This window comes from Chiloscyllium punctatum, chromosome 4 (assembly GCF_047496795.1).
Source record: "Chiloscyllium punctatum isolate Juve2018m chromosome 4, sChiPun1.3, whole genome shotgun sequence".
Classification (NCBI taxonomy): Eukaryota; Metazoa; Chordata; class Chondrichthyes; order Orectolobiformes; family Hemiscylliidae; genus Chiloscyllium; species Chiloscyllium punctatum.
The window spans coordinates 75955257-75976251 of NC_092742.1; the positions used below are offsets into that span (position 1 = coordinate 75955257).

The window sequence follows — 20995 nt, forward strand, 5'->3', positions numbered from 1 at the left end:
ATTGGTTTGCTTTGGCCTTCTGCACGTTCGTCAAAATTTGGCTGCTCAGTGTTTAATGCAAGATTTCCTTCATAATAAAGTAGAAGTCTAAAATAGGGTAACAGTGAGACATCTCTTCATCAAACACCCAGAACTAATATCATTTAGATTGTGCGCATGCCATCATGTAGGCTTAGCAACACAACCACAGGATAAGTTTATAACATGCACAGGGAAAATGGCAAATTATTAAAATCAAGCCTTATGATGCTGAAGGTATGTTACCTATTCAATCTGCCCGACTTAATAGTTTTCTACAATTTATTGCATCCTGTCCTATTTCCTAAATTATCCCAACAGTGTGTTATCTGATGTTAATGAACAGCAACAACTGCAAGGATGTATGCTAAAAACAGCAGATAACCAAAATAAAAACAGAGGAAAACACACAAGGATAATTTTGTCAGCTTCAGCAATACCCGTTGTTTTATGCCTGTTAAAAAAAAGTGAAGCACTCAACAAAATTTCATAGCAAAGCCTGTTGTTGATTGTTAAGGCCAATTAAGGTGCTTTTAATGGCCTGCCAGTTGTAAGTTCTGCTGTTTTCAGCTGGTTGGCATGAATATGATCAGGGCATGCTGAGCTCACCTGCTGAGCTGCAGTTACTTTAATGACAGGCTGCCAAGATGCTCAAGTAGCATCAGCATTGATAATGTGAATGCAGAGGGACAAGAGGTGTAGAAATACATAAAAAGGAGGGAACATGATGAGAGCATATTGTACAAACAACAGTTGTGCAGCTCTGGAATTTATTTAACTTCAGCTAAATTGGTATCCTTTGCTACTGAAAAGGCAAATTTCCTGCAAATAAATATAATTAAATTAATTGCCCCGCTCGAATGATTTATTGAAAAGTGATGGGGTTAACGCCAAAAAAATCTTTTAATCACTGGATGAAGAATTTGATTTAACCTACAAGAAAGTGATTTAACATACAGTTGGTGTGTAAGACTCTAGGGACAAAACATACAATTTACTCTCAGTATAAATCTCTTACCACTATGCCCCTGGTCAGCCATACCAAAGGAAACTCAAGAATTCAGTATGAAAATCACAAAACACACTCCATCAATTGTATTTGCCCTCACCATAACAACAGCGTGTGTGATGGGGAATGACAGCCAGGGCAGGAGAACACAATGTGCACACCACAGGCAGAGTAGAAGTGACTGCAAACCATCATGTTAACACATCTCCAGCAAACAATTTATTTTGCATGGGGTCACAAAGCAATGCTGCCTTGCTATTAAGTTAATCAGTGCTTTACACATTGAAAATTGTTGTAATCCCATCTGTATGCTAAGATTTAACACTGAAACACAAGTATGAACGGACTCAGAAGTGACCTTTAGGCACTTATTCGTTGAGAATTAAAGTGTATTTATCATCATTTACATTCCTAAGTAGAATGATCTACCAAAACATTTTCAGTGTTATACATGATTATAGTGAAAAAAGGATACAGATTTTGTGGTTGGTAGGTGGTGTGCATTTATCACACTTACAACAGCCCACAAACTTTCTGCAGGCTTTTAAGTTGTCATCCATGGTTCCTAGCGATCATTAAAAGTGCTGTGCCCTGTGTGAGCAGCACAAGCTACAAAGTGGCTCTTCGGATAAACAAAATGAAAAATTCGCACTGAGACCTACCAGACTGGATACCTGGGTAGATTTGGATCACATGCATGGGGGGGACAGAGTTTTGCAGGGAAACGTAAGAGGTTAGGTTTCCCACATGCAGCATGTGTTTCATCTTCTTGATAAGTTCTTCAGCCAGGCATCAGCTGGTTGATAGCCTTTGCTTCAAGGTAAGAGGAGTGGACTCCTGAATAATCCACAGGTTCAATTTCTTACTAAGATTGTAATTCTCAAGGTGCTCTTTGTGTGGGGGCTGAGGAAAAGGTTAATGGGAAGAGTTTCGTCAGGTATTGCCGAAGCACCGTTGCTCATCTGTGAAACCACTTAACCTCCCTGAAGATGTACTTGCCCTTTTGTATGAAATCATTTATTATCTGAAAGATGGTCCATTATCAAGTCTCTGGTTCATAACAAAATGATAGGAAATATAAAAAATACATATCAGCCAAAGCCTTTCATTCCACTTTACATATGCCAGGGCAGGGGTTACAGTTCACCAACAATTTCAGTCAATAATTTGTCAGGCCAACTAACCTACACTGAGCATGGTCCCAAACTAACCTAGTCCCATGTGCCTGCATTTGGCCCATATCCCTCCAAACCATTGCTATTCATGTACCTGCCCAAATGTCTTTCAAACGTAACTGCGCCTGCATACACCACTTCATCTGGCAGTTCATTCCACACATGAACCACTCTGTGTAAAAAGGTTGCTCCTCATTGCCTTTTTCAAACTTTCTCCACTTATCTTAAAAAAACTCCTCCACCCTAAGAAAAAGACCCTTGTTATTTACCTTATCTAAGCCCCTCATAACTTTATAAACCTCAATTAGGTCATTCCTCAACCTCCCATGCTCGAGTGAAAAAAGTCCCAGCCTATCTAGCCTATTTTGATAACTCAAACCCTCCATTAGTGAGTTTTGAGAAGATTTGTAGCGCAGGTTGAGGTTCTGGATGTAGGTTTGCTCACTGGAAGGTTCGTTTTCATTATCTGCAAGTAGTGCGTTTGCTTTCTCAATATAGTATCTTTGATTTAAAATGACTGTCGAGTGTCCTTTGTCTGCATGTAGGATAACAATGATTTTATCTTTTTTAGTCTTTCTAGAGCTTTCCTTTCTTTTTATTGAATGTGTTTCCTTTCTTTTTCCTGCTTAATGTTGGTGCAACTATCTGATGGTTTGCTGTTTTTCTTTCTGTGAGTTGGTTGTCTTTCATTGTTGTTTCTAATGTTGCTAAGAAATCTTTCTTGTCTGCATCCGAGAAGTTGTAATTTAATCTTCTTACTAAGACGGGTTTTTCAGTGTCTTTTAAAGGCCGGTCAGATATGTTTTTTTTAATCCACGCTTCTGTGTTGTTAATTTGTGTAAGTTTGCCTAGTTTATTTTGTGTTGTTTCATTTTCTGTGTTTGTCACGGTCTAATGTCTATGGCTTGTAGTACTGTGTCTGTTGCATTAGAGAGTAAAGTTTTTTGGCATGAAATTTCCCAGCAGTATATACAAAGTCTGTTGTGGACATCATTAATCATTTCTCTAAGGTTTCTGCGGCCATCTTGCTCTGCTATTCTTTTGTGGGGTGTTCAGGGGAGGTTTGTATTTAAGACATTTAGGTAATACCTGTTTCCTTAGGCATTCGTGCAGGAAGTATGGCTGTTAGCGGGTGGCGCTCTGTCAGATGGTGTTGGTTTCCCATTTTCGGGCCCGTTTTAGTGTATTGCACCCATAGATGCTAGCGAGTTTTGAGAAGATTTGTAGCTCAGGTTGAGGTTCTGGATATAGGTTTGCTCGTTGAGCTGGAAGGTTCATTTTCATTCATTTGAAAATGAACCTTCCAGCTCAGCGAGCAAACCTACATTCAAACCCTCCAATCCTAGCAACATCCTGGTAAATCATTTCTGAACACTCTCCACTTTGATAATATCCTTCCTATAGCAGGGTGGATAGAACTCTACACAGTACTCCAGAAGAGGCCTCACCATTGTCCTGCACAACCTCAACATGACGTTCCAAGTCTTGTACTCAAATGTCTGAACAATGAAGGCAAGCATTCTAAACACCTTCTTAAACACCCTGTCTACCTGTGATGCAAATTTCAAAGAATTATGCGCCTTAACCTCTAGGTCTCTCCGTTCTACAACACTACCCAAAGAGGAGAAAGTGAGGACTGCAAATGCTGGAGATCAGAGTCGAAAGTGTGGAGCTGGAAAAGCACAGTAGGTCAGGCAGCATCTGACACTACCTTGGGCCCTACCATTAGTCCTGCCCTTGTTTGTTTTACTGAAATGCAACATCTTGCATTTATCGAAATTAAACTCTATCTGCCATTCCTCAGTTTGTTGACCCAATTTATCAAGATTTTTTTGTAATATTAGATAATCTTTTTCACTGACCACTATACTATCAATTTTGGTGTCATTGTTTCCTATATTTTCATTCATATTATTTATATAAAAGGGGACCTTGTACTGATTCCTGTTTTGCACCCCTGGTCACAGGCATCTGAAAAACAACCCTTCACCACATCCTCCTGACTCCTACTGCTAAGCCAATTTTGTACTCAATTGGCAAGCTCACCATCAATCCTAGGCGTTCTAACTTCTCTAAGTAGTATAACATGTGGAACCTTGTCAAAGGCTTTACTAAAGTCCATGCAAACAACATCTACCACTCTTATTGAATTAAACTTCCATTTGAATTTTATCTCTGAATCCTTTCTTTAGTGTCTCTTATTATTTGAAATAAGTTTTTGGACTTTCTGTTTTGATAAGGCTTTCTTTCTTTGATGTTAGAAGCTAAAATTTGTTGTTCTTCATAACTCAGATCTCTGACTCTGGAGGTTAGACTCATAGCTATATCTTGAACATCCAATGATATGCAAATGTCACCTTATAACTTGTTGAGCAGAACTTATTGGTACACTTGGTATGATATAACTTTAGCAGTTTACCCTGTGATCACATGTTTCTGTGTTTTGTAATTCACTGGTTTGTCTGCAATGCTCACCATAATATTTGTCCTTTTGTTTGCTTAGCATCAGGTTTACAAGGACTCCAGAAACTATTTTAACTGAATCTTTTGTTATTTTGAACAACTTTTCTTTCTTGGAATCAACAATCCCTCCCTTTCTGTAATTGAGGTTCTGGTCAAGAAAATATGGCAGGTGTAGACACTGGGATCGAATGAATCCCATGAGGAGTTTAAGGGCAGTAGAAGTATACCCAAGAGGGAAATTAAGAGGACAAAAAGGGGACATGACATAACTTTGGCAGGTAGGCTTAGAGAGAATCTAAAGAGACTCTACAAATACATTAAGGGCACAACAGTAACTTGGGAGAGAATAGGGCCCATTAAAGAGCAACAAGGCTATCCATGTGTGGAACCACAGGAACTGGGTGAGATATTAAGTGAGTATTTCACATCAGTATTTTCTGTGCAGAAGGGTATGGAAGCAAGAAAACTTGGATAAATAATAGGTGATATCTTGAAAAGCATCTATATTACAGGGAAGGTGGTGTTGGATGTCTTAAAACACAAAGGTGGATAAATCCCTGGGACCTGATCAGGGGTATCCCAGAACTTTGTGGGAAGCTAGGGAAGTCATTGCTGGGCCTCTTGTTGAGATATTTGTAAAATCAATACCAGGGGTGAGCTGCCGGAAGACTGGAGAGTGACTAACGTGGTGCCATTATTTAAGAAATGTGGTAAGATAAAGCCAGGGAACTATAGACAGTGAGCCTGACATCAGTGGTGGGTTAGTTGTTGAGGGGATTCTGAGGGACAAGATTTACATGTAATTGGAAAGGCAAGGACTAATTAGAGTCAGTCACATGCTCTTGTGCATGGAAATCTTGCCTCACTTATCTGATTGAGATTTTTGAAGAAATGACAAAGAGGATTGATTAAGGCAGAGCTGTGGACTATATGGACTTCAGTAAGGCGTTCAACAAGATTCTGCATAGTAGACTGATTAGCAAGGTTAGATTACAAGTATCAGTGCTGGGTCCACTGCTTTTTGTCATTTATGTAAAAGCATTTTATCATTTATATAAATGATTTGGATGTGAATATAGGAGGAATGGTTAGTAAGTTTGCAGATGGCACCAAAATTAGTGGTGTAGTGTCAATGAAGAAGGGCATCTCAGATCACAATGGGATCTTGATCAGATGGGCCAATGGACCGAGGTGTGGCAGATGGAGTTTAATTTAGATAAATGTGAGCTGTTGTATTTTGGAAAGGCAAATCAGGGCAGGACATTCCGTGGTAGCATCCTGGGGAGTGATAGCAAACAAATAGATCTCTGGGTGCAGGTTCATAGCTCCTTGAAGATAGAGTTGTTTGTTGAAAGGGTAGTGAAGAAAGATTTTGGTATGCTTGCCTTTATTGGTCATGGCATTGAGTATAGGAGCTGGGAGGCCATGTTGCAGCTGTACAGGACATTTGTTCGCAACACTTTTGGAATATTACGTTCAATACTGGTTTCCCTGTCAGAGGAAGGATGCTGTTAAACTTGAAAGGGTGCTGAAAAATTTACAAGGATGTTACTGGGGTTTGAAGGTTTGAGCTATTGGGAGAGGCTGAATAGACTGGGGTTATTTTCCCTGGCATGTTGGAGGCTGGGGTGTGAAACTATAGAGGTTAATGAAATCATGAGGGGCATGGATAGGGTGAATAGCCAAGGTCTTTTTCCCAGGGTAGGGTGGTTCATACACAAACAAATCCCTCTAAATACCTGAGTTTTAAATATTTACTTCAAATGTGAGTCCTCTTTTTTCGAAACCATTCTTGGTCTGTCTACATTTGCATTTGACCATTAATGACAGATGTGTTAACATACCACATCTCTGTTGCCTATACTTTTGTACCCATGCTGTAACTTCTATATTGCATTAATTCCAAAGTAAAGTATTGTATACTGACCTTATTCTTTGGATCTTTGTTTAATTATAGATACTAACTTATTCTTTTTGACCAACAGATATTTATTTTTCATTAACAGGTTTATAAAGGAGAGTTTTGAGGAAGACACAGAAAATGCAGAAACACAAAATTAGGTTAGTGGAGTGTGGAGATAAAAGACAGATGGATTCAATGCACAGAAATGGGAAATAGTAACCTTCAGGAGAAAAAGAAGTGAAGAGAATTACATTCTAAATGGTAAGATTGTTGACAAAGTTCTTTAAAGATTGAAGTGGAGGGAAGAAAGGCCATAAAAAGGCAAATAGAATTATGGCTTTTATATATGGGGCAACTGAACACAAAGGGAAAGAAATAATGTTGAATTTGTAGAGGTCACTGGTTAGGCCACATCTGTAGAAGATTATGTGTCCTTCTGGGTTCCCTATTATAGGAAAGACTTTAGGGATATGGAAAGCATCCAGTGAAGATTCACTGAAACTACAGCAGGAATTAGAGATGATGTAGATATTGTGAAGATGAGTTGTTGAAAAGATAGAATTTTCCATCTTCTCACAAATGAAAAATCAAGATCTTTTGTTCAAACTATAAAAAGGGAAATAGTGAAAAGGAGACAAAAAAAATCCCAATTATCAGTAAAAGAATGAAGGGAAAGCTAGAGAGCTATTAAAATTTGACATCATCTACCAAAAGTAGCACTTGTACCATCAATAAACATATCACAATTTAAAACTGCATTATACAAGAATTTTTAAAGCTAAAATATAAAAGGATAAAGGAAAAGGAAAGTTAATTCAATTAGAATAGATAGCTTTGGTTGATGAGTTAACACCAACACAGATGTAAAAATTGTGAACCAAATGTCCTCCTTTTGTATTCTGACTTCTATAATTCTGTACTTTAAAAGGTGCAAAAAATTTAAACTAGAGCATGATACAGTTCATAATTTAAAGCTGGACAATTTTACTTTTCTACGTGAAGAATTTGGTCAACATATGGCAGATCCTTTCCACTTAGCATTGATAGATTGCCAGAAACTTTTCCACAAAGACTGTTTGTATTTATTGCAATATGCTCACAAATTTGCAGTTATTTTAAGCCAATAAATATCTTTCCTGGTAAGCCATATTACTTAACATTTTTTATATGTGCATATTCTGACTTTGACATGAAAGACTGAAATAAAATGATTTTGTGGAGTGTAATAAAAGTGGTTCAACAAAAATGGTACAGATAATATATCTCACATGCAAAGCTTTATTGCTAGGGAGGCAATCTTTGCACATCTTCAGCTTTGGACATTGTTTTATTCATTCATGGGATGTGGGTGTCGCTGGCTGGGCTATCATTTACTGTCTATCCCTTAATTGCCCTCAAGACTTGTGAGAATCACTCTTCAACCACTGTAGCCCATACGGTGTAGGCAAACCCATAATGCCACTAGGAAGGGAATTTCATGATTTTGACCGAGTGACACTGAAGGAACAGCAATATCCTTCCAAGTCAGGATGGTGAGTGGCTTTGAGGGGAACTTGTAGGTGGTGGTATTCCATGAATTTGCTGACCATATCCTTCTGATCATGGGTTTGGAAGGTGCTCCCAAAGCATTGGGGAAATCCTGTAATGCATCTTGTAGATGTTATACACTGCCAATGCTGAGAATCGATGATGGACGGAGATGATTTTGGGGATGCAGTGCCAATCAAATGGGTTCCTTTGACCTGGATCATGTCAAGCTTCTTCAGTGTTGCTGGATCTGCACGCATCCAGTCAAGTGGGTGTATTCCATCACATTCTTGACATGTGCTTTGTAGATGGGGGTCCTATTTTGAGGAGGCAGGAGGTGAGCTACCTTTTTTTAATAGAAAACATTGTGGATGCAGGCCATTCAGCCCATCGAGTCCACACTGAACCTCTGAAGGGCAACCCACCCAGACCCACCTCCCCATACTATCCCCGTAACACTACATTTCCCACGGCTAACTCACCTAGCCTGCATTTCCCTAGATGTTATAGGCAATTTAGCATGGCCAATCCAACTAACCCACACATCTTTGGACTGTGGGAAGAAACCCATACAGACACAGAAAGAATATACAAACTCCACATAGATGGTTCCCGAGGGTGGAATCGATCCTGGGTCCCTGGTAACTATGAGGCAGCAATGCTTACCACGGAGCTACTGTGCCAGCTTATTTGCTGGTGGATTCCCAGTCTTTGACAGTATTTATATTACTAATCAGCTCAGTTCCTGGTCGATGGTAAACCTCAGGATATTGATAGTGGCAGAATTCAATGATGGTAATGCTGATAGTTAGACTCTTTCTTTGCGGAAATGGTCATTGCCGGGCACTTGAGTGACATACCACTTGACAGCTCAAACTTGAATATTAAGAGAAAGTTAAGACTGCAGATGTTGGAGATCAGAGTTGAAGAGTGTGGTGCTGGAAAAGCATAGCCGGTCAGGGAGCATCCGAAGAGAAGAATCGACGATTCAAGCATTAGTCCTTCATCAGAAATTCCTGATGCTTGAAATGTCAATTCTCCTGCTCCTCAGATGCTGCCTGTTTGGCTGTGCTTTTCCAGCACCATACTCTTTAACTTGGATATTGTCAAAATCTGGCTGTATTTAGGAATGGACTATATTTGAGGTACCATGAATGGCGAACATTGTGCAGTCATCAGCAAACCACTCCATTTTTGACCTTATGATGGAGGGAAAGCCATTGATAAAGCAGCTCAAGATGGCTGGATCTAGAAAACATGACCCTAAGGAACTCCTGTAGGGATGTCCTGGAGCTGGCTGACTGACCGCCACTAACAATAGCCACCTTCCTTTGTGCCAAGTATAACTGCTACCAATAAGAGACCCCCACCTCCCTCCCCAATTCCCATTGATATCAATCTTGTGAGGGCTCCTCAGCGCAACACTCAGCCTTGATGATCACTCTCACCTCACCTCTGGAATTCAGATCTTTGTCCATGTTTGGACCAATGCTGTAATGAAATCAGGAGTTGAATGGCTCTGAGAGAATACAAACTGGGTATCACTGAGCAAGTTATTGATAGTAAGCTTGATAGTGCTGTTAATGACACCTTCCATCACCTTATGAAAGATCTCTTTTTTCAAATAAGGTATGCCTTAAATATATTTTTCAATATTAATTTTGTAGGCAGTACTTTAGATTAAAATTCTTTCCGAAGAAAAAAAATTCTTTCAAGTTTGGTGCAGTACTGCCAAGATGGTGGCCAGAGCAGCGGGCTCATTTTTGATTTAAAAGTGGATTTGTTTTCTCCACTTCCTCCCTGAGTTCCACTGAGAATAATGAGCACTCTGAGTTCCATTTTCCCTGTGTTTGTTTTTCTAGATCTGATTCAAACAGCCTGATTGCTCCCTCAAGTATTAAGCTACTTTTCCTTCAGTGTGTCATAATGTTTCCTGGTTCTGGTGCACTCCATGAGCAAGCCTTCAAGCTAGTTAGCTACACTCAGGCCTTCTAGCTCGTTATTCCTAGTCTTAGTTATTCTATTCATTTATTCTAGCTTTCTCATTGCTATTTCCTGAAAATTGAGATTGCTACTTTCAACAATTCTGCTCCAGTTCTGTAATTCCTTTTAAGGCTGCCCACCAGTCTTCCCTAAGTCTTGCAATTTTCCTCCTTGCCTGGTTTCACCCTATTACAAGTTCTTTGGTTTATTGCCCAAATGCTATCTGTTTGTTTGATCACTATTCCAGATCATACCATCTTTTAATAAATAGAATTATATTCTTGGCTCCATTTAGATTAGATTACTTACAGTGTGGAAACAGGCCCTTCGGCCCAACAAGTCCACACCGACCCGCCGAAGCGCAACCCACCCAGACCCATTTCCCTACAATTACCTCTTCACCTAACACTACGGGCAATTTAGCATGGCCAATTCACCTAACCTGCATATTTTTGGATTGTGGGAGGAAACCGGAGCACCTGGAGGAAACCCTCGCAGAGGTGAGGAGAATGTGCAAACTCCACACAGTCAGTCGCCTGAGATGGGAATTGAACCCGGGTCTCTGGCGCTGTGAGGCAGGAGTGTTAACCACTGTGCCACCGTGCCACCCATGGCTTTGATGGCTTTGAATCTGTGAATCCTCTCCTAACCTTGGCTTGTTCTCCATTTCTGTTCGGTAAAGTTTGCAGCTCCAATACAAAGGCAGTTGAAGGGTTAGAAAAATAAGGAGCAATAATTAAAAACAATTGACCTTCAAATGATAAGTCAGTGGTGGACTGGCATGCAATCTATTGTAATTGTAATAAGATCATAGTTCATGCATTTAGCAAAAATTAGGAGATAATCATTACTAATAGTCCATCAGTGCATAAAAGACATTTGCGACGTTAATAACCAGCCGACTCAATAGAGTCTAGAAATTTTTGTCAGTACATTTTCAGGGTAAATTCATGTGCTTCTCCATGTCTGCAAAATCAGTGCTGAGGAATGCAAAGTTATGTAACATATTCTGAATAAAGTATCTCTAAATTCTGCCTAATTTTAATAAAGAGTGACTATTTCTTCATGGAGTGCTACCCTAATTTTAGAACCGTGTTCATCTCAATATGTTTTTGATAGTTCTATTTGCAATCTAGGTATTCCCATTCCCCATAAAGTAGTTATTATAGAAGCATTAAATTGGATTGGTTTGTGAAAAGTTTCAGAATATTAACTTCATTACGAGCTATTTCAAGGGCAACCAAAGACCTTCTATTTAATCTATTGTAGTAACTAAAATAATCGGAGATTTAATCAGTAAAATATACTTTTAGTGGAAAGCCTTACAAACGCAGTTGAAGAAATGCAAAATCTAACCAACTCCAATAATAATTTCTTTAAAAGAAAATTTTGATCATCAATCATCACCTAGAGATGGTGAATATGTGTTAATCTGAATTTATCAATTCAGTGTGATTAATAAAAGAACACTAGTGGTATCTGAAACAACTGCACATCATTTTCCGAGAAAAACATTTCAACCATTTACGTTCAAATCACACCTGTATTAAAAGTTCATATTTATAATATACTGTTTATTTTGTTTTGTAGTTTAGCTTTAAGTGTGTATTTTGCACCGTAATTATTTACTTAGTAGTAGTAACAATATAATATTTAAGAATTTGTTTCCTTTTAACCTAGAACCCATTTGAATCAAGAATAAATAAATTGTAAGAATCAACACAAGTTGCAGGATTAAAAACTGATACACAAAATAGAATGACAGTAAAGTATGAATTATACAAAAAGGGTGAATTACACATTTTTATCCTCACACTGTATGTTACTTCATATACAAATTTATTTTTATCCTATGTTACAGTATACGCTTATTTCCTTTCCTTCCTTGCGTCCGATCATGACTTCAAGGTTGTACAGGAAAACAGGGCATTAATAATTAAAGCCACAGGATGATCAACAACACACAAAATAAAAATGCTTTAAGGAGCTAAAATGTCAACCACTATAAAAACGCAATGTTCTAGACCAGTTTAGGTTTATGGGTAAAGAAATAGTCAACATCGATTGATTCATCAACACTCTATAAATATCAGCTGCCTTTTTTTTTGTTGCTAAATTTAATGAACAATGAACTAGGATTTTCTAATAGTCAGATAATATCAAAGCCTTGCTGGGAGTTGGAATAGGGAGCCTGTGGAATCCTCTTTGTAGCAGACTCTGAAGGAACTGCCCAGGAAATTTAGATCTTGCTCGGGTATTCCTCTTTGTCTGGACCCTTCTGAAAGTCTTGATTAAATCAAAAGGTTCAAAGAGTCGTGCAGCAGTTAAGTAAGTTACTGAGGAAATGTTAGACTAGTTAACTAAGTTTAACTGCCAAGTAGCTGTTCAACTGATGCCCAGCTTATCTCACACAACCCCAAAGACACCTCCTTTATACCCTCTACACGACCGAAAACCCGGCCTGTTACACCTCTATCCCACACGGCTGCTGGTTTCCACACTCCTACCCTGCTGCCAGACCAAAAACATTGCCCCTTCCCAGATCCCACACCCCTGGGATTTGAAAAATCCTCATCCTCATACTTGCCTCCCTTCCCCCATTGGATATTTCTGTGCATCCTGACCTATTGTCATTACTTCTGTGAGGTCTGCCCTGACAATGCGAAAAGACATATCCAGGCATTGTCTGGGACATTGTGTGTCAGGTATGACTCTGTGAGTACGACTGTCCGGCTATTGTTTCACTAGTCTGTGAGGCAACTTTCCCAATTTTGCCATTAGCCCAAAAGGACTTTGCCAAGTGGTTTGCCTGGTTTTATTCCATATCTGTGACTTTCTAGTGATTGATACAACACAGTGGCTTACTAAGCTATTTCAGAGGGCAGTTAAGCATCAACCATGTTGCTGAAGGTCTGGAGTCACATGTAGCCTAGTTCAGGTAAGGGCAGCAGTTTTTCCTTCCCTCAAGAACATTAGTGAAATATATGAGTTTTATATATTTTATAAAGTGAAAGTTTTATAAAGTTCTACATAAGTGAAATATCCACTTGAATTTGTTTTGATGCATTCCTTTTGTTACAGAAGCTCTGTTCATGTCAGCATTATTAGGAGTGACAATTTACAGCCTAGCTCCCATCTTCAGACTGTGCAAACTCTTCTTAGTATCATGTTGCATCATCACCGTACTGTGTCCAGGAGATGGAGTCATATCTGGCGCAAAGGATGCCAGTTGTGCTTTGTAGAGGCTATTCTGTATTTCTGCAAGAACTGTCCCAGGGAAAACCATCTTTGGCTGATTCATCAATAACCATTCTGTCCATCAAAACTGATTATGTTCTCTGATGACTTCAATGTTCAGTACTATCTATAACTTCTCAGATCATTCAATAATCCTTGCCTGTATGCAGCAAGGTGTGGGTAAAGTGGTTCAGTATGATAAATAGGAATCTATGTTTAAGCCAGTCAAGTGCCAGGCTATACCCATCTCCAACAAGATGACTAATGATTCCCCTTTGACATCAATAGCATTACCATTGCTGAGTCCCACATAATCAACATTTTAACAGTCATTATGATCTAAAATTTTAATTGGAATAACCAGATGAATTTAGTGGCTACTCGAATGGGTCATGTGTCCAGTGATGAGTTGCTCAGCTCCTGATTTAGGCCTAACAAGGCACGAACCAGGGAAATGCTGACATTTTCTGGATGCATGCAGTTGCATCATGTCGAAAGAAGCTCAACTCTTATTTAGGGAAAAGTCTTCCATTTGATTGGAACATCATTCACTAATTTAAGTGCAGTTCTTCTCCACAACACGTATACCATAGGGACAGCATGTGGCCACCACAGGATGCATTGCAGCAGTTTGCCAAGGTTTCTCAGCAGCTCCTCTAAAATCTTCTATCTCTACTAATGAGAATTGATCCTCCAAGCTTCTGTCCAAATAACACTGCACCTTCTCTGGAACTTTTACGATAGTTCCTTCCTTTATTGTTTCAGCATCAAAATCCTGACACTCATCACCTGATAATAGCACTGTGGGAGCATTTCCACCATGTGAGCAGCAATAGCTCAAGAAGAGGCTCACTATCAATTTCTCAATGACAAATAAAGGAAGCCTGCAAATATTGGCCTTGCTTCATAAGAAAAAATTTGAAGATCAGGAAAATGTGTTTCAGTTACATCTCATTTGAAGAACATAACATTTAGAATGAATGAAGACTGTTTCTCCAGCAAATTGTTTTTAATTTGCTAACGAGACTAAAGAACAGATCAGAAACATGACTCCAGCAATTGATTCCAACATGATTTCAGCAATGCAACTGCACTTGAAGGCAGAAGGCCAATTACAGATGAGAAAGTTAAAGCCCTCATAAAAGACCCAGAGGGGGAAGGTGGTATCATTCCTCAAGAGAGCAAATAGTGTTAGAATTAATCTCAATGCCTTCTATAGTGATTCTGTAATACACTGCTCCCAACAGGGAAGCTAAATCCTGAGTTTGAGATCAAAATAAAACATCAGCCCTCAATTCTCTGATCTATGCTTCTCCTGAGTAAATCTCTCTGCTAGAAGGGGGATGATCATTACCTCAGAAGTGGAAATAATACTTTGATGTGTCTTGCCTCTTGAAAAAGAAGTTTCTAAGAGTTGAATCTCCAACAAAGAAATAGTGCTCACAGAACTCAGATTGGACATAAGTTTGGAATTCTCTGACTTGTAATATCCATTAATTTCCTGGAGGGAGTACATGATTGAGGTGTTATCACTGATGTAGCCTTTTGTTTAAGGTGTTACTTAGAAACAAGGCATCATATTTAAACTGTATTTCAGCAATCTTGTAATTACTTTGATGTATGTGCCAAATAAACTATAACTATGTAGAGAAAAAAAGACACTAATATGGATAGTAAAATTAAAAAAAGTTACAAATGGTTTTGCCACTGTAGTAAGGAACATTCTCGTCTGTAAATATATTAGGGAACGGTTTAGCATTGCTTCCTTTATAAATTAACATATTCCCACTGCGTAAAAATCCTTCATAATTGCAGGCAAATAGAGACATGAATCAATTCACCTTTCACATTTTGAATTCTTTCCCAGAGAGAAAGTAATCAGGGTCCTTGGCAGCCTGCTTTTCATTCAGACTCTATAAAATCAAGTGAAAGGTCTGCCACTAGACGCCTACTTTCTCATGTCTGAAATGACTGGTTGCCTTTCATCGCAGACTCCCTAAGACAACCCTCATTACATAGCACTTGTTTCATCCATTACTGCTTTTTGTTTCTCTTGTAGTTTAATTGTGTGATTTTGCTCAGCTTGAGTCAACAGCAACTAAAATTATTTTCTGCATAATGTCCCAAGGAGCTTGGAATTATTCAGATCTGAATACCATCTTTGTTAGTGAAACTTTTTGGTGTTTTTACTTCCAATAACTCTGTGACCTTATGGGTTTGAAAGAGCACATGTCTCGGCTAGAACATATAGATTTGCTAACAATCTGCAGATTAGGCCTTTAAACCTGGCAAATTATTGATTAAAACATCTAATTAATTTTTAATGACAAATAATAAATGTAAAACTGTACTAAGATAAATTAAAATTACTTCACCTTGAATGACTTTATATCACAACAAAACCAAACAATCTAACTGCTATCAAAAGGTTATGATTAACTCTAACAAACAGCTTTTAATAACATTCTTCTGTTTGAATACTGACTTCGGAGATATCATCAGGGAACTGTCTTGCAAGAAATAGTCTACCAGCAGTGTCAAATGAACTGGATTTCAAAACACATTTAAAATGAACGAGCAACGAAGCAAAGATTGTTTCATGACGGTATCTATTTTCAGGATCAATAACACTACTCAGATCAGGACTTTTGATCTTGAAGCTTGCTGTTTAAAGGGACCGGGACTTCAAACTATAATACTGTTATCATACAGTAACTCTTACCCCATCTCTGCCAATTTATTTGTCGCACTAAATTATTTTCGAATGCTGCCTGCTTATTAAGAAAGTGAATTTCTAGAGTTGTTCTCTTGAATTTCCATTGTAATTTTGCAGGAGACCCTTCAGAAAATGAGTAAGATAAATTCTGTTGCAAATCACCTTCTTTTTTGTTTTACTTTTGGGTCTGAAAATCCAGAAAATGTAATATTTGAGGTCAGCAGAGAGTCCATTAATGACTGTTCGAGTTAGCAGACAAGGATATCTTTTTCCTTTCGGGAAGATGATCAACTAAAGCTTAACAGGAATCACCTCATGAACTGACCATTCTTAAGGGAGATGCTCAGGCAAGTTGTAGCATCTTAGTTGAGACTAGCTATTAAATACAGACTAGAAGAATGAACAAACTCCACTGACCTCTTGGTCTATACCATTCAGTGCTGCACTGTAAGGCGTATTTGTCTATTAAAGTATTGGGACAATGCTCATCCCATACTTTGAAAACTCTTTTTTTGGATTAAGCTCTGAGGAAGTATTGTGATAGTTCTTTGAATGTACTATAGAGGAAATTATGATCTTCTATCCTCGCAGCTGGAGCTGCAGTCACAGGATTATCAAGGCTACACATATTATTATGTTGTAGAATTATTTCTAAAGTGATGATGCTGTTTTGTCTGTTTCTCTCTGTCTTGTGAAACTGTGATAGCATCTATATATTTCAGCGTGAATACGGAGGTTTGAGGTTTTTTTCAGGAGGAGGGCTTTCAGGAAAGATCAGAAAAGTAGTGACAGAGATTCAGATTGCCTGGTCTCTAAATCTTTGTGTTTCGTCAGGATTTCACACCCATTCAAAGGTTTTGGGAGGAGTGGAATTTGGCCTCTCACCAGTCATAAGGCCAAACCTGATGGAGGTCAAACAAATGAGATGTAATTTACTTTGGAGTACACCAGCATGTGGATGCCCAGAAAATATGCTGAGGTGACCTGATACTAGATTCTCGTCATTCAGACAGTCGCTCAAGTTCTTTGCCATACCAGAGTTCTGTATTTTTTTATTTTCAAGAGAACCTTACAACTTAATTGAGACATTCTGCCTGCAGTTCTTCATCTGTAGCCAGAAATCTCAAATCCTAACCCATGGTATAGAGCTGCCTCTGGGCACAGCTAGCATGGCTTTTGACCAGCGTATTGACCTTGGACCGGACCCATCTGGGCCTGATGTGGAGCCAGTGCTTCTATCCAGTGACCAGAGCGGGACAACAGAAAATCAGCTTCCCCTTTGTGAATGAATATTATTTCCAACATGACTGTGAGAGATGGTCCTTTTCTGTGTGAACTAAAACATAGTTCGTATTCCTTTCTGCTTGACTCTACTGACAAAATAAGGTCCAAATATACAGGTGTTAGGAATTAAATTGAAATGATCAAAAAACACAGACATCCTTAGTGATTTGTAGTTATTGATACATTGTATCAGAAGAAAAATGAACAGACATTAAATTCGTTGATCCATATCCCCAAGCTCGATCCCATCTAATATTCGATCACGATTTTAACAGGCACAATGTGCTCAAACTACAAAATTTAATACTGGAAACTTTAAATACAGCTAATTTTTCTTTAATTATGGTGGATCTTGATGTTATCCGATGACATATGATCAGAGATTTGAGAGTCAGCAGCCCATTTTCCATGCTACTACCTGTCATCAAAATTAACTTCACTGGTTGTTTTTAAACTGATATAAGAAGGGAAACTATTATAATGGAGATACATATTTGAGTAAATTTGATCCATAAAAAATACTTTATAACATTCATTTGTAAGAATGAGAAATAGCTTGCAGAGAAAAAAAATGCCAGAGCAGGGAATGCGGATTACACCAATTAATCTAATTCTGATCCATTTCTAGTAAACTGGGTGGTAAATCAACAGTTTCACACTTAGGAAAACAGTGTCGCTAAGGGTCATGACTTTACAAGACATTCTAGATGTGGATGTTTTTTCTGTTGTCCCATTTAACAACATTTCAAGGAACTCCCATTTTTAGTTATATATACAAATGGATCCCTTCTGTTTTTGATAAATTCCATCTTTAACCCTAAAGGAGCAGCTGAACATCAGATTCTTATTATCCATACAGGACAGAATCAAGAAGAAAACTTAGTTTCCCATTTCAGACACTGTAGTAGGCATGGCCACTTTGTACAAGGTAGCTATGCCATAACCTCTGCAAATAAGCCTTTGCAGTGAAGTAATTTTGAGCTTAATGAGTTAACAGTATTGTGTTAGGTTATATTATCTGCTCATTTTTCAATTTTTAAAAAAACTTTTCCCAAGAGTGTCTGCAGAATTAGACATTAAACATTTAAATCCATCTGGTTTCCCTTGAATAGCAATTTTAAGGCACTAATTGAGATATATAAGCCAATAAAAGAATTTAAAGAAAATAATATTTATTTTTACTTCCATAGTTAGCCAGCTTATAAGATTCCAGGCCACTGTATTAAGTATGGAGTAGAAATGCTGTGAAAATTTCCTCAATATAATTTTCTGCAGCAACTTTATGAACAGCATTTTTGTTAACTACGAAACAATTGGAACTACAGATGACTGTTTAAATTCACATAGCTAAATTGTTTAGAAAGCAATGCTTTACAACTGGGAAAAGGCTAAATATTTACTAACTATTCTTTTACATGCTTCATTGTTATTAAAGAGCGTATGATAAAGGCTCAGCTTTAATATTTTCAAAATTCACCATTCATTTTGGTAGAAAACAAATGTTAAATCAGAGTAAAAAAATACAATAGTGCAAAAAAGCGATTTTGTCATAAAACTGAGAAAATGCTAATCTTTTGGTCATAATGACACCCTCACATAAAACCTTCATGAAACCTTACCTAAAAGCATATATGGGGTAAGGTTATTCTTTCTCAAACCAATAAAATCAGGAAACTGTTGCGAGAAGCAGTGTCACGCAGTTTGATGTCCCCAGCAGGGTACCTGGGGTCAGATGTGCTGCCATAAATTCAGTGTGGGGCTTTGACATTGTGCTAAGTGTGGCCTAGGTCTGGGGGGTTTCTCTTTGAAGCAAGTGAAGTTTAATAACTGGAAAAGCATTTGCTTTTATTTGTCGGTACTGTCTGCGACAGTAATATCAGCTCATTTAGGCTGGTTCAACATAAAAATGCACTAGTGAAGCAATCTGTTACAAATTAGCACAGCTCTCATTCCACTTTATTGGCAGGTAATTGAAAGGAGTTGGGAAAGTGTAATTTATCAGATTATGTGTGTTTATCTTCCTTGTGGGTATAACAGACTTTGGCAACTTTTTCAATATACCCAAGGGGATCGAACTTCTTTAATCCAAGTTAATAAAAAAAACAAATAAAATAAATAGAGTGTAACACGGTGGTTCAATATATATGTAAAAATTAAAATGAATTAATCTTGAAATGAATAGACTTTTAATGCTTTATTTAATCTCTTTCTTACCTTTCTTTGGAGATGTTTTTGCTCTCACATTTCCAAGTATTTTTAAAATCAGTACAGAATTCAAACCACAGCATGAATATGTAGTTTGGAGTAATATCTTTCCCCCCAGGTTTTGGCTTCACTCCAAAGAACTTTATTGTTTCTTCAAAGCTAAGAGAAAAAGAGGAAAAAAGAAACTGTCAACACGTAAACCTGCTAGTGGCTGTAGTTTCCCTGAGGGCTTGTTCAAAAGTCAGTAGCCAATGCTCTGTAAAAATTACTGTGACTTCCCTCAGCTTCAACATTCATGGCAACAACCCTTGTCAAGTATAATGTAACCTTCATACATCTACAGTGTTTCCAGAAGGAGATATTTGGAATAGCAATAGAACCATGCCCACAAACCTGGTTTTGAAATGAGAGCTACCAAAACCCTGATTTAAATATATATCACCACTCCTCTCTAAGAAAAAACTCAGTATAGCTAGAAATCAAGACCACATTCGTCTCCAAAGGTGAGGGACTCCAGGCGCATAACATAAACAAGTACAGACACATAAAATCTGAACTACACACTTTCCCTTTCATTCATGCACTTCAAATAGTTGGTATCTGTTTAAACTCATGCTCTTTTTGACAACTAAGGTGCCATTCAGTTGAAATGCCGTGAAATACAATATTGTGTTACTGATCTCAATATCTACATAAATGTCAGACCTAAATTCAATATGATGGCAAGAAATAATACGTCAAATTGTTTTCTCATTGGAATTTCATTGAGAACTATACTTTAAATGCAATTCATGTATTCCACAGAAAGACTATTTAATCAGTATGGTCAGTGTGGCAACTTTGCGACTTATTTATGTCTTTGTGTTGTGCAAATTTTTCTCTTATTTTTCTCCCTTTCGGTTCATCATTGTTGCTTCCTGACACAAGTTTTATCTTTAAACAGCTTTCTCCTTCACTGTCAACATGGTAAATATTCACTTAAGATACATATTGGTTCTATTAATATATAACGTTTTTCGACATAGCAACCCTTTGAAGATTATTTTTAATTTTATGTTGGATTTTATTGGCTTTGTCTTTCAGAAATATTTAAATTCTAAAGTAAATATTTAGTATTATACCAGAGCAACAATAGAATCCTGCAGAACATGCATCTTTCTTCAATCATCAAAGTTACTAGAAGGTAGGATAAACATTTTAGCAGCTTAATTTTCACTAGCTCTGATGAGTCTTGGTCCCTTGAGCTCACATTAGTCTGCAACTAAATAATGATCATTTTACTGTCCCTCAAGAGAATAACACATTAAACATTTACACATAGATCTACATCATTTTAATGGAGACCATCAGGATTGGTTTATATAGCAGTAAAAATGCAAAAAAAATTATGAAAAAGAACTTTTAATTTGCAGTAAAAAGTGTTTCAAAGGGTTCCCTATAGTAAAAATGTCTATATAAACACCAGGGTGCATTAA

The 20995-nt window shown here is 37.8% G+C and overlaps 1 protein-coding gene across 4 annotated transcripts in view; it reads right to left on the reverse strand.

Moving 5' to 3' along the window:
- The window catches only part of fmn1 (formin 1), a 373616-nt gene that overhangs the window by 36481 nt on the left and 316140 nt on the right, over window positions 1–20995 (reverse strand). For all 4 annotated transcript variants that reach the window (XM_072569057.1, XM_072569058.1, XM_072569056.1 and 1 more), the window contains one exon: window positions 19530–19679. In XM_072569057.1, coding sequence (XP_072425158.1) covers window positions 19530–19679 — 150 coding nt within the window. The remainder of the gene's footprint in view (window positions 1–19529; window positions 19680–20995) is intronic.